Source organism: Tachyglossus aculeatus, chromosome 3 (genome assembly GCF_015852505.1).
Source record: "Tachyglossus aculeatus isolate mTacAcu1 chromosome 3, mTacAcu1.pri, whole genome shotgun sequence".
NCBI lineage: Eukaryota > Metazoa > Chordata > Mammalia > Monotremata > Tachyglossidae > Tachyglossus > Tachyglossus aculeatus.
In genome coordinates this window covers 102,934,796-102,947,661 of record NC_052068.1, presented here as the reverse complement: position 1 = coordinate 102,947,661, position 12,866 = coordinate 102,934,796, and the positions used below count along the sequence as shown (strand labels likewise).

Genomic DNA, 12,866 nt, shown 5'->3' with positions numbered 1-12,866 from the left:
TATTGGCAGTTGATAAGCTGGGTGCATATATTGCGATGAAACCTTAACATTCATGGATCGGTCAAAAGGCACTTTCCCCCCCAGTCACATATACACGAGGCATTTACACATCCATTGTCCAGGGGGCATTTGCACCCATTCTCAGCAATCATGTATACATACTTTTCAAATTCTTATTTTGACCCTACTACCTTGAAATACGTTTACGTTTGTCTACCCATGAGAACGAAAGCTCTATGTGGACAGGGTATTTGTCATATTCTTATGTGTACTTTGGTGAGAGATTAGAACAGTGTCCTGCTCCAAATGGGTACTTAGTAAATATAATCTCCATTCCAAGTATTATCTCTATTTCGACATTCACACAGGTTCCGGGTGCTGACACCTAAGGATCGCTGCTGAGACCATCATTCTTCTGCTGTCCCGCGGGGAGGTGTCAGCCATCAACCCATGAAGTCGCCTCAAGGAATGGGTCCTGATCCAGCCATGCCCAAGATCACATGCACCCGGCCTGGGGTGGAGGACCCTGGGCATAGCTGGAGCTGTCCCCACTCACGTAGTCCAGAGGGAAAGGAGAAACAACCCTCCATCCCCCTCCACTAGATCAGACTGACGGTCCTCTTGGCGTTATCCAACAGGAGTCACCGGTCAACCTTGAGGAACCACGCCAAGTCACTGACTTCATCCTCCTGGAGCTCACGGCCGACCTGAATTTACAGGCGGTGATTCTCCTATATGTCTGTCACCTACTTATTGAGCATCACTGGCAACCTGACCATCGTCAAATTCACCCTAATGGATTCCCGCCTCCATACCCCCATGTACTTCTTCCTGCACTGCTTCTCCTTCGTGGAGATCTGCTTCACGTCCACCTGCATTCCCAGCTTCCTGGCCACACTGTCACCGTGGACAGGACCATTTCTTACAACTGTTGTGCAACTCAGCTATTCTTCTTCATCCTGCTGAGGGCGACCGAGTTCTTCCTCCTTGCCTCCATGTCCTATGACCGCTTTGTGTCCATCTGCCGGCCGCAGCACTACACAACTGTTATGAGACAAAGAGTCTGCACCCTGCTGGTCCTTCAGTCCTGTCTGACCGGGTTTATGGTCATCTTTCCTCTGGTCATCCTTGGTCTCCAACTGGACTTCTGTGGCTCCGTAACCATTGACCACTTCTTCTGTGACATCTCCCCTCCGCTCCTGCTCTCGTGCTTGGACACCTGGTTCCTGTAGCTGATGGCTCTTGTCTTGGCCGTGGGAACTCTCCTGTTCACCCTGATATTAGTGACCCCGTCCTACATGGCCATCGCCCGTGTCATCCTGAGACTGCCCTCCACCCAGCAAAGGAGAATGGCCCTTTCCACCTACTCCTCCCACATAGTCGTGATCTCCAACATATACGGCAGCTGTATCGTTATGTATATCAAACCATCTGCCGGGAAAAGGGTGGAACTGACCACGGGTGTGGCAGTGCTTAGCATGTCCTTGGCCCCCATGCTGAACCCCTTCATCTACACCTTGTGGAACCAGCAGGTCAGTCAGGCCTTCCAGGGCATGGTGCACCAGGTTGAATTTTCCTCCAGGAGGTGAGGCTCCCTTGGCAACAAAATCCAGCAGGAAAATGTTCAGGAGACGCAGAGGCTCTACCACAGAAACTCGGTGCCTGTAAAATAAAAATAATTATGGTATTTGTAAAATGCTTACTGTGTGACAAGCACTGTTTTAAGTGGTGGTATAGATACAAGGTAAGCAGAATTTCCTACGTGGGGGTCACAGTCTTAATCCCCATTTTACAGATCAGGTAACTAAGTCACAGAGAAGTTAAATAGCTTGCCCAAGGTCCCACAACAGACAGGTGGTGAAGCCAGGATTATAACTCATGTCCAGTGACTCCCAATGCACCACTAACCCACAGCTAAGGCTCACTGCCACTGTCCGCCTCCTTCGCTCTTATGCTCGAGCTGCTGAACTCTGCTGGAGAAAGTCTGAACACCAAGCCAATATTGTTCACTTTAAATTGATCCTTTCTTGCCTTAGCTCTGCCCTCTCCTCTGTAAGGCAAAACTATATTTCCTCCCTTTTTGACACCCATGCCCATCACCCCCGTCAGATGTTCCTGACATTTAATTCCCTTCTCAGACCCCCCGTTACTCCCCCTCCTCCATGCCTCACCCCCAACGATCTGACCTCCATTTCATTAGTAAAATTAACTCCATCAGGTCTGAGCTCCCCAATGTCAACCCTCCACCTTCTCCATCCCCCCGCTCTCAACCCTCATGGCTACTCTCCCATCATTCCAAGCAGTACCTTCAGATGATATTTTCTCCCTCCTCTCAAGTGCTACTCCTTCCACCTGCGCTTCGTAACCCAGTCCCTCTCATCCTATGGAAACTCTCGCCCGTTCCATCCTCCCCTCCTTAACTTCCATCTTCAAAAGTTCACTCTCCACTAGTTCCTTCCCCTCTGCCTTCAAACATTCCCACGTCTCCCCAATCCTAAAAAACGTCTCTTGACCCCACTGCCCCTTCTAGTTATTACCCTATATCCCTCCTACCCTTCCTTTCCAAACTCCTACAACGAGTCTCCTACACTCGCTGCCTCGAATTCCTCAACTCCAACTCCCTCTTAGACCCCTTCCAATCTGTCTTCCGTCCCATACCCTCCACCGAAACTGCCCTCTCAAAGGTCACCAATGACCTCCTTCTTGCTGAATCCAATGGCTCCTACTCTATCCTAATCTTCCTCCACATCTCAACTGCCTTCAACAGTGCGAACCACCTTCTTCACCTCAATACGCAATCCAACCTTGGCTTAACAGACTTCGTCCTCTCATGGTTCTCCTCTTATCTCTCCGGCCATTCCTTCTCAGTCTCCTTCGCGGGATCCTCCTCCCCCTCCCATCTACTTACTGTAGGGGTTCCTCAAGGTTTAGTTCTTGGTCCCCTTCTGTTCTCTATCTATACTCACTCCCTTTGTGAACTCATTCGCTCCCACGGCTTCAACTATCGTCTCTACGCTGATGACACCCAAATCTCAATCTCCACCCCTGCTCTCTCTCCCTCCTTCAGGATCATGTCTCCTCCTGCCTTCAGGACATCTCCATATGAATGTCTTCCCCTTCATCTAAAACTCAATATGTCCAAGACTGAACTCCTTATCTTCCCTCCCAAACCCTGTCGTATCCCTGACTTTCCTGTCACTGTAGACGGCACTACCAGCCTTCCCATCTCACAGACCTGTAACTTTGGTGTCATCATCGACTCCGCTCTCTCATTCACGCCACACATCCAATCTGTCACCAAAACCTGCCGGTCTCACCTCCGCAACATCGTCAAGATCTACCCTTTCCTCTCCATCCAAACCGCTACCTTGTTGGTTCAATCCCTCATAGTATCCCGACTGCATCAGCCTTCTCTCTGATCCTATCTTCCTGTCTCTCCTCGCTTCAGTCTATACTTCACTCCGCTGCCCAGGTTATCTTTATACAGAAACGCTCTCGGCATGTCACTCCCCTCCTCAAAATTCTCCAGTGGCTGCCTGTCAACCCACAAATCAAGCAAAAGCTCCTCACTCTCGGCTTCAAGGCTCTCCATCAGCTCGCCCCGTCCTACCTCACATCCCTATTTTCCTTCTCCAGCCCAGGTCGCACCCTCCGCTCCTTTGCAGCTAACCTCCTCACTGTGCCTCATTCTCGCCTGTCCTGCCGTCGACCTCTGGCCCATGTCCTTCCCCTGGCCTGGAATGCCCTCCCTTCACACATCCGCCAAATTAGCTCTCTTCCTCCCTTCAAAGCCTTCAAAGCTCACCTCTTCCAGGAGGCCTTCTCAGACTGAGTCCCCTTTTTCCTCTCCTCCCCATCGCCCCTCCCGCCCTACCTCCTTCCCCTCCCAACAGCATTTGTATATATTTGTACAGATTAATTACTCTATTTTACTTGTACATATTTACTACTCTATTAATTTTATTAATGATGTGCATATAGCTATAATTCTATTTATTCTGACGGTTTTCACACCTGTCTACATGTTTTGTTTTGTTGTCTGCTACCCCTTCTGGACTGTGAGCCCATTGTTGGGTAGTAACCGTTTCTATATGTTGCCGACTTGTACTTCCCAAGCGCTTAGTACAGTGCTCTGCACACAGTAAGCGCTCAATAAATATGATTGAATGAATGAATGAATCCTCATTCCTGTTATTAAACATTAGCAGAAAGAGCCTCCAAAACATCTTCCATTCGTTAGTGTCACGCGACTCACCCCTGGGAGACTTACATTGCCAACACACCGCGATTGAATGAATTAATAAAGATCCAACTGAATAAGCTACGTAGAAGGGAAACGGAGTAGGGAAAAGTGGGATTTCATCTGTAAAGACCTCTGGGAGAGACAAATATAACACACACACACCAGAACTCAATCCCTAGTCTGCACTTTGTAATCCTTACATTTTCAAGCAGGGTCCCTTTGATCCAGGGAGGCTCCCTGATGGCTGGCTAGTCACTTACCTCCTCACCTGTACCATGTATACAGATAATCTAATCTTCAGAAGCAGGGTTGTCTAATGGAAAATGTCTTGGGAGTTAGAGCACTTGCACTCAAATCGCTGCTCCCACACTTACCTGGTGTGTGAGTTTGGACTAATCACTTAACTTCTCTGTACTTCAGTTCCCTCATCAGAAAAATGGGGATTCAATTATTGGTTTCCGTCCTACTACGATTTTGAGCCCCAAGTGAGAACTGGTTAACTTTGTATCCACGCAAGCCCTTAGTACACTCCTTAGTAGATAGTAATGAATGGAGGAAAACACCTTTATTATTCAGCCAGGCAGCCATTCCGAATTTGTCTCCTTCTCCCTTTTCTGGCAGTATTTCCAGGAAATGACAGGGCTATGAGCTCCTTAACACTCACTGGGTCCTATGCTCATGGTCCCAAACACTCTTCCTCCCTCAAGGCTGCAGGCAATCTCAATTATCCAGGTGTTGACATTTGATGGTTTGGGGGCATGTATTCCGGTGAAATATTGACGTTCATGGGCTTGGAAAAAAGGCACTCCCTCCCACCTCCCCCATGTACACAGAGTAGTCATGTACTCATGATCCACGGAGGCACTCCGTACTCATTCTCGACAATCATAAATATGTGCCTGTCAATTTCTCATTTTGACCACGCTATTGGTAAGTATGTTTACGTTTGAACGAGAATGGAAATTCCATGTGGGCAGGGAGTTTGTCCCTTGCTTGTAGAATACTTTTCGGAGTGACTAGAGCTGTGCCCTCTCCCAATGGGTGCTCAATAAGTGTAATCCCTACTCCAACAGTCATGCAGTTTCTCGGTAATGAAAGTCTAAGAATCGCGGCGGGGACCACCACATTTCCATGATTCCGCGGGAAAATGTCAGCCATTAACCCATGAAGATTGGTCCTAACACTACCAAGCCCGTGTTCCCATACAGTCGTCCCGGAGTGGAGGACTCTAGGCATATCCGGAGCTTCCCATGACCACCTAGTCTGGAAGGACAGGAGACACTGCCCTCCATTTCCCTCCAGTCAGTTGGACTGACAGTCCTCTTGGTGTTATCCCAACAGGAATCACAGATCAGTCATGAGAAACCACACTGGGTTTATCCTCCTGGGCCTTATGGACAATTCGCACTTACTAGTGGTGATTCTCCTCCACACGTCTGTCACCTACACAATGAGTGTCACCGGCAATCTGACCATCATTACCCTCAACTTGCTGGAGTCCCGCCTCCACACACCGATGTACTTCTTCCTGCACAGCTTTCTCTTGCTGGAGATCTGCTTCACGTTCGCCAGCATTCCCAGATTCCTGGCCACTATCGCCACCAAGGACAGGACCATTTCCTACAACTGTTGTATAACACAGTTATTTTTCTTCTTCCTGCTGGAGGCGACCGAGTTCTTCCTCCTGTCCACCAAGTCCTATGACTTCTACGTCTCCTATGACTCCTATGCCGGCCGCTGCATTCATTCATTCAATCTTATTTATTGAGCGCTTATTGTGTGCAGAACACTGTACTAAGCGCTACACGACCGTGATGTACCAGAGAGTTTGCACTGTGCTGGTGCTCTGGTCCTTACTGGCCGGATTCCTGGTCATCTTTCCTCCTATCATCCTTGGCCTCCAAATACACTTCTCTGGATCTGTAGCCACTGACCATTTCTTCTGTGACGTCTCCACTATGCTCCTGCTCTCCTGCTCGGACACGTGGTTACTGGAAATTATGGCTCTCGTCTTGGCCGTGGGGACAGTACTAATCACTTTGGTGTTAGTGGTCATATCCTACACTACCCTCGCCCGCGCCATCTTGAGACTGCCCTCCTCTCAACAGAAGAGAACAGCCTTTTCCACCAGCTTCTCTCACATGGTCGTGGTCTCCATCACATATGGGAGCTGCAACTTTATGTACATCAAACCGTCTGCCAAGGACATGGTGGACCTGCAAAAGGGAGTGGCCGTGCTGAACACTTCCGTGGCCCTCATTCTGAACCCTTTCATTTACACCCTGCAGAACGAGCAGGTCAAGCAGAGCAACAGGGACCTGGTGCACCGCGTTGGATTTTCCTCCAGGAGGTAAGGGCTCTTTGGTGACCAAATACAGCGGGAAAATCTGCAGGAGACGAGGAAGATCGACTGAAGAAATTTGGTGACTGTAAATTAGGCTAATGCTTCATCTGCTGCCCAACAAGCAGGACCTGATGGTTCTCCATCCCTCTGTGCGCCCCCCACACTTGCCCTCCTGGAAGTCCCTCCCCTGGCCAGGTCTCCCTGTTACTTCAGCCCTTTGCCCTCATCCACCCGGGGTGAATCAAGCCTTTCCACTCCGCAAGATAAAGATGTTCCGACGTTTGCTCAGCGGGTCTATGCCAAAACCAATAGAAATCCCAAGGTGTAATGTGTTTGTTGCAAATATCCTTCCATAGCTGAGCTAACCGAGGTCCAGCTGCTGGAGGAGTGACAGCTTTGGTCAATATGTGGAGGGGAAGCCAAAGCTCAACACATTTTTAGTCTCCTCTCTCACTCCCACCTTCACAGTCTCCAACCCACTCCCACACTCTCAATTCCCCTCTCTCATCTATCCTCAGAGAAGCAGCGTGGTTTAGTGGAAAGAGCTCGGGTTTGGGAGTCAGAGGTCATGGGTTCTAATCCCAGTTCCGCCACTTGTCAGCTATGTGACTTTGGGCAAGTCACTTCGCTTCTCTGGGCCTCAGTTCCCTAATCTGTAAAATAGGGATGAAGACTGTGAGCCCCACGTGGAACAACCTGATAACCTTGTATCCCCCGCAGCGTTTAGACCAGTGCTCGGCACGTAGTAAGCGCTTAACATATACCATGATTATTATATTTGCACACGTTTTGTTGTACTGTAATTGCACTGATCGAATCAGATTGGGATAGACATTCCAATCTGTCCTATTTGGTCTGCTCTCAAGATGATCTCTGTTTTTATTCTGGCTCTCACTCTTTGAAAATCAACTTTGTCTATGTCCTCTATTCCATTCGAAAGTATTAGAAAGCAGGAACCAATTGACTCTCATCAGTTGTGCTCTCCCAATCATTTAGTATAGTGCCTAGGACTCAGTAGGTCGTCAATAGATTCCATTTGAGGGATGGATGGATTACTTACCACTCAGTTAGCCCTCAATAGATGTTACTGGATTGATTGATTGATTCATTCATTCATTCAATCGTATTTATTGAACGCTTACTGTGTGCAGAGCACTGTACTAAGCACTTGGGAAGCACAAGTTGGCAACAAATAGAGACGGTCCCTACCCAATAGCGGGCTCACATTCCAGAAGGGGGAGACCGACAGCAAAACAAAACATATTAACAAAATAAAATAAACAGAATAGTAAATATGTACATATAAATAGAGTAATAAATCTGTAAAAACATATATACAGTTGCTGTGGGGAGGGGAAGGAGGTAGGGCGGGGGGATGGGGAGGGGGAGAGGAAGGAGGGGGCTCAGTCTGGGAAGGCCTCCTGGAGGAGGTGAGCTCTCAGTAGGGCTTTGAAGGGAGGAAGAGAGCTAGCTTGGCGGATGTGCGGAGGGAGGGCATTCCAGGCCAGAGGGGGGACGTGGGCCGGGGGTCGACGGCGGGACAGGCGAGAACGAGGCATATTCAGGAGGGTAGCGGCAGAGGAGCGGAAGGTGCGGGTTGGGCTGTAAAAGGAAAGAAGGGAGGTGAGGTAGGAGGGGGCGAGGTGATGGAGAGCCTTGAAGCCGAGAGTGAAATTGATGGATTTCTTTGCACTCAAGCAAGTGCTCAATAAATACCATTTCATTAATTGATGGATTGCATTGGCCCAATAGACTCTCAGAACTGATGGATGGATTTGCCCTCGGCAGGTGCTCAATAAATACCACTGATCGACTAAAGGAGTGACGGATTGACTAACTGATTGATTGACTTGATTGATGGATTATAGGCCTGGAATCCCAGTTCGTATGGTGGGGAGTATGTTGATAAAAGACCACAGGTCCTAAAAGGGGGCTGCGCTTTCGAGGGAGCATTGGGATTGGGCAAACAACAACAAACAACCGGCTGAGGGAAGCTCTCTAAAACCTTATCTGCTATCCTTGCCGTTATTCCCGGAAACGTTACCAAGTAGAGAGGCAGATCCCAGCCCTTTCCCTCCCTGGTCATCTGAGGACAGGGCAAGGGAGCGTGGCCAGCAGCCCCGGGAGGTCCTAGAAGGAAGCATTAAATTAATTTAATAATAATAATGGCATTTATTAAGCGCTTACTATGTGCAAAGCACTGTTCTAAGCGCTGGGGAGGTTACAAGGTGATCAGGTTGTCCCACGTGGCGCTCACAGTCTTAATCCCCATTTTACAGATGAGGTAATTGAGGCACAGAGAAGTGAAGTGACTTGCCCAAAATCACACGGCTGACAATTGGTGGAGCCGGGATTTGAACCCATGACGTCTGACTCCAAAGCCCGTGCTCTTTCCACTGATCCGCGCTGCTTCTCAATTTATTAATTCAGTAATTTATTGTCTTAATGAATAAATAGTTTATTGATAATTTAGCAATTATTGATTTATTAATTGGGAGGGGAGGGCTTACGAAGACCCCGGACCTCAAGGACGACAACTCGGCTTGGAACACCCTCTCCACACAGCGGAGCTCAACCTAGGACACCCTTTGGAGTGGGGAAAAGGAGGCCACAGCAGCCCGGAGGCCGCCCCTTTGACAACAGAGCTCCGCGCTCGGGACTCCACTGTGGAGGCACCCCGGGCCTCACCTCTCTGCGACGGAGCCATAGCCTGAGGAAGGCGAGAAAACGAAGGGAAGGAGAAGACATCTCCTACCAATAGGTCAATCAATGCCATTTACTCAACGCCTGGTCTGTGCAGAACAGCGTACTGAGTGCTTCAGACAGTCCAGTAGATCTAGGTGATACGATCTATCAGTCATTTTTATTATTCTCTATCTCCCTTCCTCTCGTTCTTCATTGTTAAGTAGATAGATTTGGGTGATCTTTTGGGTAAGGAGAACCTGGTGGAAAGAAGAGACTGACAGTGGGAGGAAGGGATAGGACGATGGGTGAGGGTGCTGATAAAAGCTCCGGGAAAGGCGAATGGTTCTCTCCCACCTTCTGAGGGAGTACAGTGCTAGTGATGGGTTCTTTTGAGATAGGAGGAGAGGCAGAACCCTGGATCCAAAGCCACGCTACAGTGTATAATTTTATTTATTTATATTGCTGTCTGTCTTCCCCTCTACACATACAAACTCACTGTGTGCAGGGAATGTGTCCGTTATATTGTTCTCTCCCAAGCTCTCAGTACAGTGTTCTGCACATAGTAAGCACTCAATTAATACGATTAATTAACTTCAGGATTTGGTTACTTGGATTGGGGATTAATGCTTTCGAATGGCCCTCTGAACGGGGCCCCAATCCGGGTATTAAACGTTCACAGCCAGAGCCACCAAGCATCTATCATTCATTAGTATCTCCCGATTCACCCCTGGGGAGACATTCATTGTTCTCACAATTAGTCCACATGTGGACATCAGGAACCAAAGAGAATGAAACTCCAACTCTTGCTCCTGCAGTTTTTACAGAAGCCCATCTCCTTCCCAAAGAGTACAGAATGACTCCTGCTTTGAGCACAGAAAACTCCTGTTGCCTTCGTTCCATCCCCATTTCCAGAGGACACCAAAATTTTGACCTCGTGGCTAGTAGATGGGGTCGCTTTTCCAATGGCGATGAGAAAGCGAGGAAATGAGCATGGTTTGGGGAGGTGCATGAAAGCCTGGAACAGTGTAAGAGGTGGGAAATTCTACGAGTGCTAGGGAAGTGAGGCTCTTTCAGGGCCACCTTGGTCTGTCTCCTTCCCGTTGTGGATTTCAGATCCTCGGTTCATTGACGACTGCATCCACCTTCCTTCCTTTCCAGAGCACCGGCTTCCCAGAGCCTGTGATCGCATCCTGGAGTCCCCCGTTCAGAACTGGTAATTTTCAGTCAATAAATCAATCAGTGGTATTTACTGAGGGCTTGTTATGCTCAGAGAACTTTAGGAATTAATTAATTAATGATGGTATTTGTTAAGCGCTTACTATGTGCCATGCATTGGTCTAAACGCTGGGGTAGATACAAGCTTGTTCCACGTGGGGCTCACAGTCTTAATCCCCATTTTACAGATGAGGTAACTGAGGTACAGAGAAGTTATGACTTGACCAAAGTCACATGGCTGACAAGTGGCGGAGTCAGGATTAAAACACATGAACTCTGATTCCCAAGCCCGTGTTCTTTCCACTAAGCCATGTTGCTTCTCGTAAGCTCTTGGGATACTTCAACGGAGTTGGTAGAGATGTTCCCTGACCACAGGAAGCTTACAGCTTAGACAGAGAGGCAGAAATACGCATAAATCCAGAATTGAACGAATATATACGTTAGTGCTGTAGTACCGAAGCTGGGATCAATCGCAACTGCTTAAAACGTAAGCATCCAAGTATATACGCCACTCAGAAAAAGGGGAGGGAGTAGGGGACAGAGGGCTTCATTCGGAAAGACCCAAGAGAGACCCAGATACACACACACAAACACACACACACACACACACACACACACACACACCCCGCCATCCCCGCCCCCCCCCCCAGAACACAATCCCCAGTCTGATTTTTGTAATCCTTACTGTCCCAAGCAGGGTCCCTTTGATCCAAGGCGGCTTTCTGATGGCTGGTTAGTATCTGCAACACGTATCCAGTTCCTCTAATCTTCAGTAGCTATGTCGCCTAGTGGGAAAAGCAGGATTTAGGGGTCAGAAGACCTGAGTTCTAGCCCCTGTTCCTCAATTTACTTGCTGTCTGACCTTGGGCTAGTCACTTAATTTCCCCGTGCTTCAGGTCCCTCATCTGCAAAATGGGGATTCAATTCTGGTTCTCCCTCCTATTTAGATAAGGATACCCAAGTGAGACCTGATTACCTTTGATCCACCCCAGTGCTAACTACAGTGCTTGGTACATAGCAAAGGAACGATGAAATAACTTTTATTATGCACTCAGGGCAGACACCCTGGACTTTTCTTCGGAGGGCCTTCTCCCTTTTCTGGCAGCATCTCCAGGGAATGACGGGAACATGAGCTCCTTAATACTCACTGCATTCTGTGCTTATGTTCCCAAACACTCTTTCTCCCTCAAGGCACCTGGTAACCTCAGTTATCCAGGCATTGACAGTTGATGGGTTGGGGGCATGAATTCAGGTGAAACCTTGGCAGCTTTCCCCCTCTCTGGTTTAATAGGTACAGAATGGGCCTTGGAGTCCGAGGCTCTTGGGTTACAATCCCGGCTCGACCACTTATCTGCTGTGTGGCCTTGGTCAAGTGTCTTCACTTCTCTCTTACCTCAGTTACTCCATCTATAAAATGGGAATGGAGAATCTGAGCCCCACGTAGGACAGGGACTGTGTCCAGCCCAATTTGCTTGTATCCACCCTAGCGTTTGGTACAGTTCCTGACACATAGTAAGCGCTTGGCAAATGACACAGTCATTATTATGATTATTATTAGTACATAAGGCATTCGCAGACCCATGCTCCGGGGGGCGGGCAATCTGAACCCATACTCAATAATCATGTATATATGCTATTCAAGTTCCTATTTTGACTACGTTATTAGTAAGTAATTTACGTTTGCCTCCCCATGAGAATGGAAGGTCCATGTGAGTAGGAAATGTGTCAGTCACCTGTTTGTTGTGTACATTCCCTAGCGATTAGAGAAATGCATCATTTACAATATATGCTCTGTAAATGCAATCTCTACTCCTTCACGCAGGTTTCCGGTAATGAAGCCTAAGGATAATGGCTGGGACCACCAGACTCCCTTTGCCCCACGGGGAGGTGGCAGCCATCAACCCATGAAGGCACCTCAAGGACTGGGTCCTGACCCTCCTTGCCCAAAGTCTCGTGCACCTTCGTAAACACATAATAATAATAATAATAATATCAATAATAATAATAATGGTATCTGTAAAGTGCTTACTATGTGCGAAGCACTGTTCTAAGCGCTGGGGGAGATACAAGGTGATCAGGTTGTCCCTCCTGGGGCTCACGGTCTTAATTCCCATTTTACAGATGAGGCAACCGAGTCACAGAGAAGTTAAGTGGCTTGCCCAAGGTCACACAGCTGACAAGTGGCAGAGCCTGGATTCGAACCCATGACTTCTGACTCCCAAGCCCTTGATCTTTCCACTGAGCAACGCTGCTTCTCCGGAGCTGTCCCTGCCCACCTAGTCTGGTTGAAGAGGAAGCACTTCCCCCATCCTCTTCCAGTCAGCCAGAATGATGGTGCTGTGGTGTTATCCAATAGGAGTCACTGATCAACTATGAGTA

General features: G+C 48.4%; 1 protein-coding gene across 1 annotated transcript; it reads left to right on the top strand.

Annotated features, from left to right (window-relative positions):
* The first annotated feature begins 1,235 nt into the window (after window positions 1–1,235).
* LOC119925322 (olfactory receptor 6C3-like) lies at window positions 1,236–6,915 on the top strand. Its single transcript, XM_038743425.1, has 4 exons — window positions 1,236–1,585; window positions 5,585–5,874; window positions 6,272–6,593; window positions 6,783–6,915. Exons 1-4 carry the CDS (start codon window positions 1,236–1,238, stop codon window positions 6,913–6,915), a joined length of 1,095 nt encoding a protein of 364 aa, XP_038599353.1.
* Window positions 6,916–12,866: the final 5,951 nt, after the last annotated feature.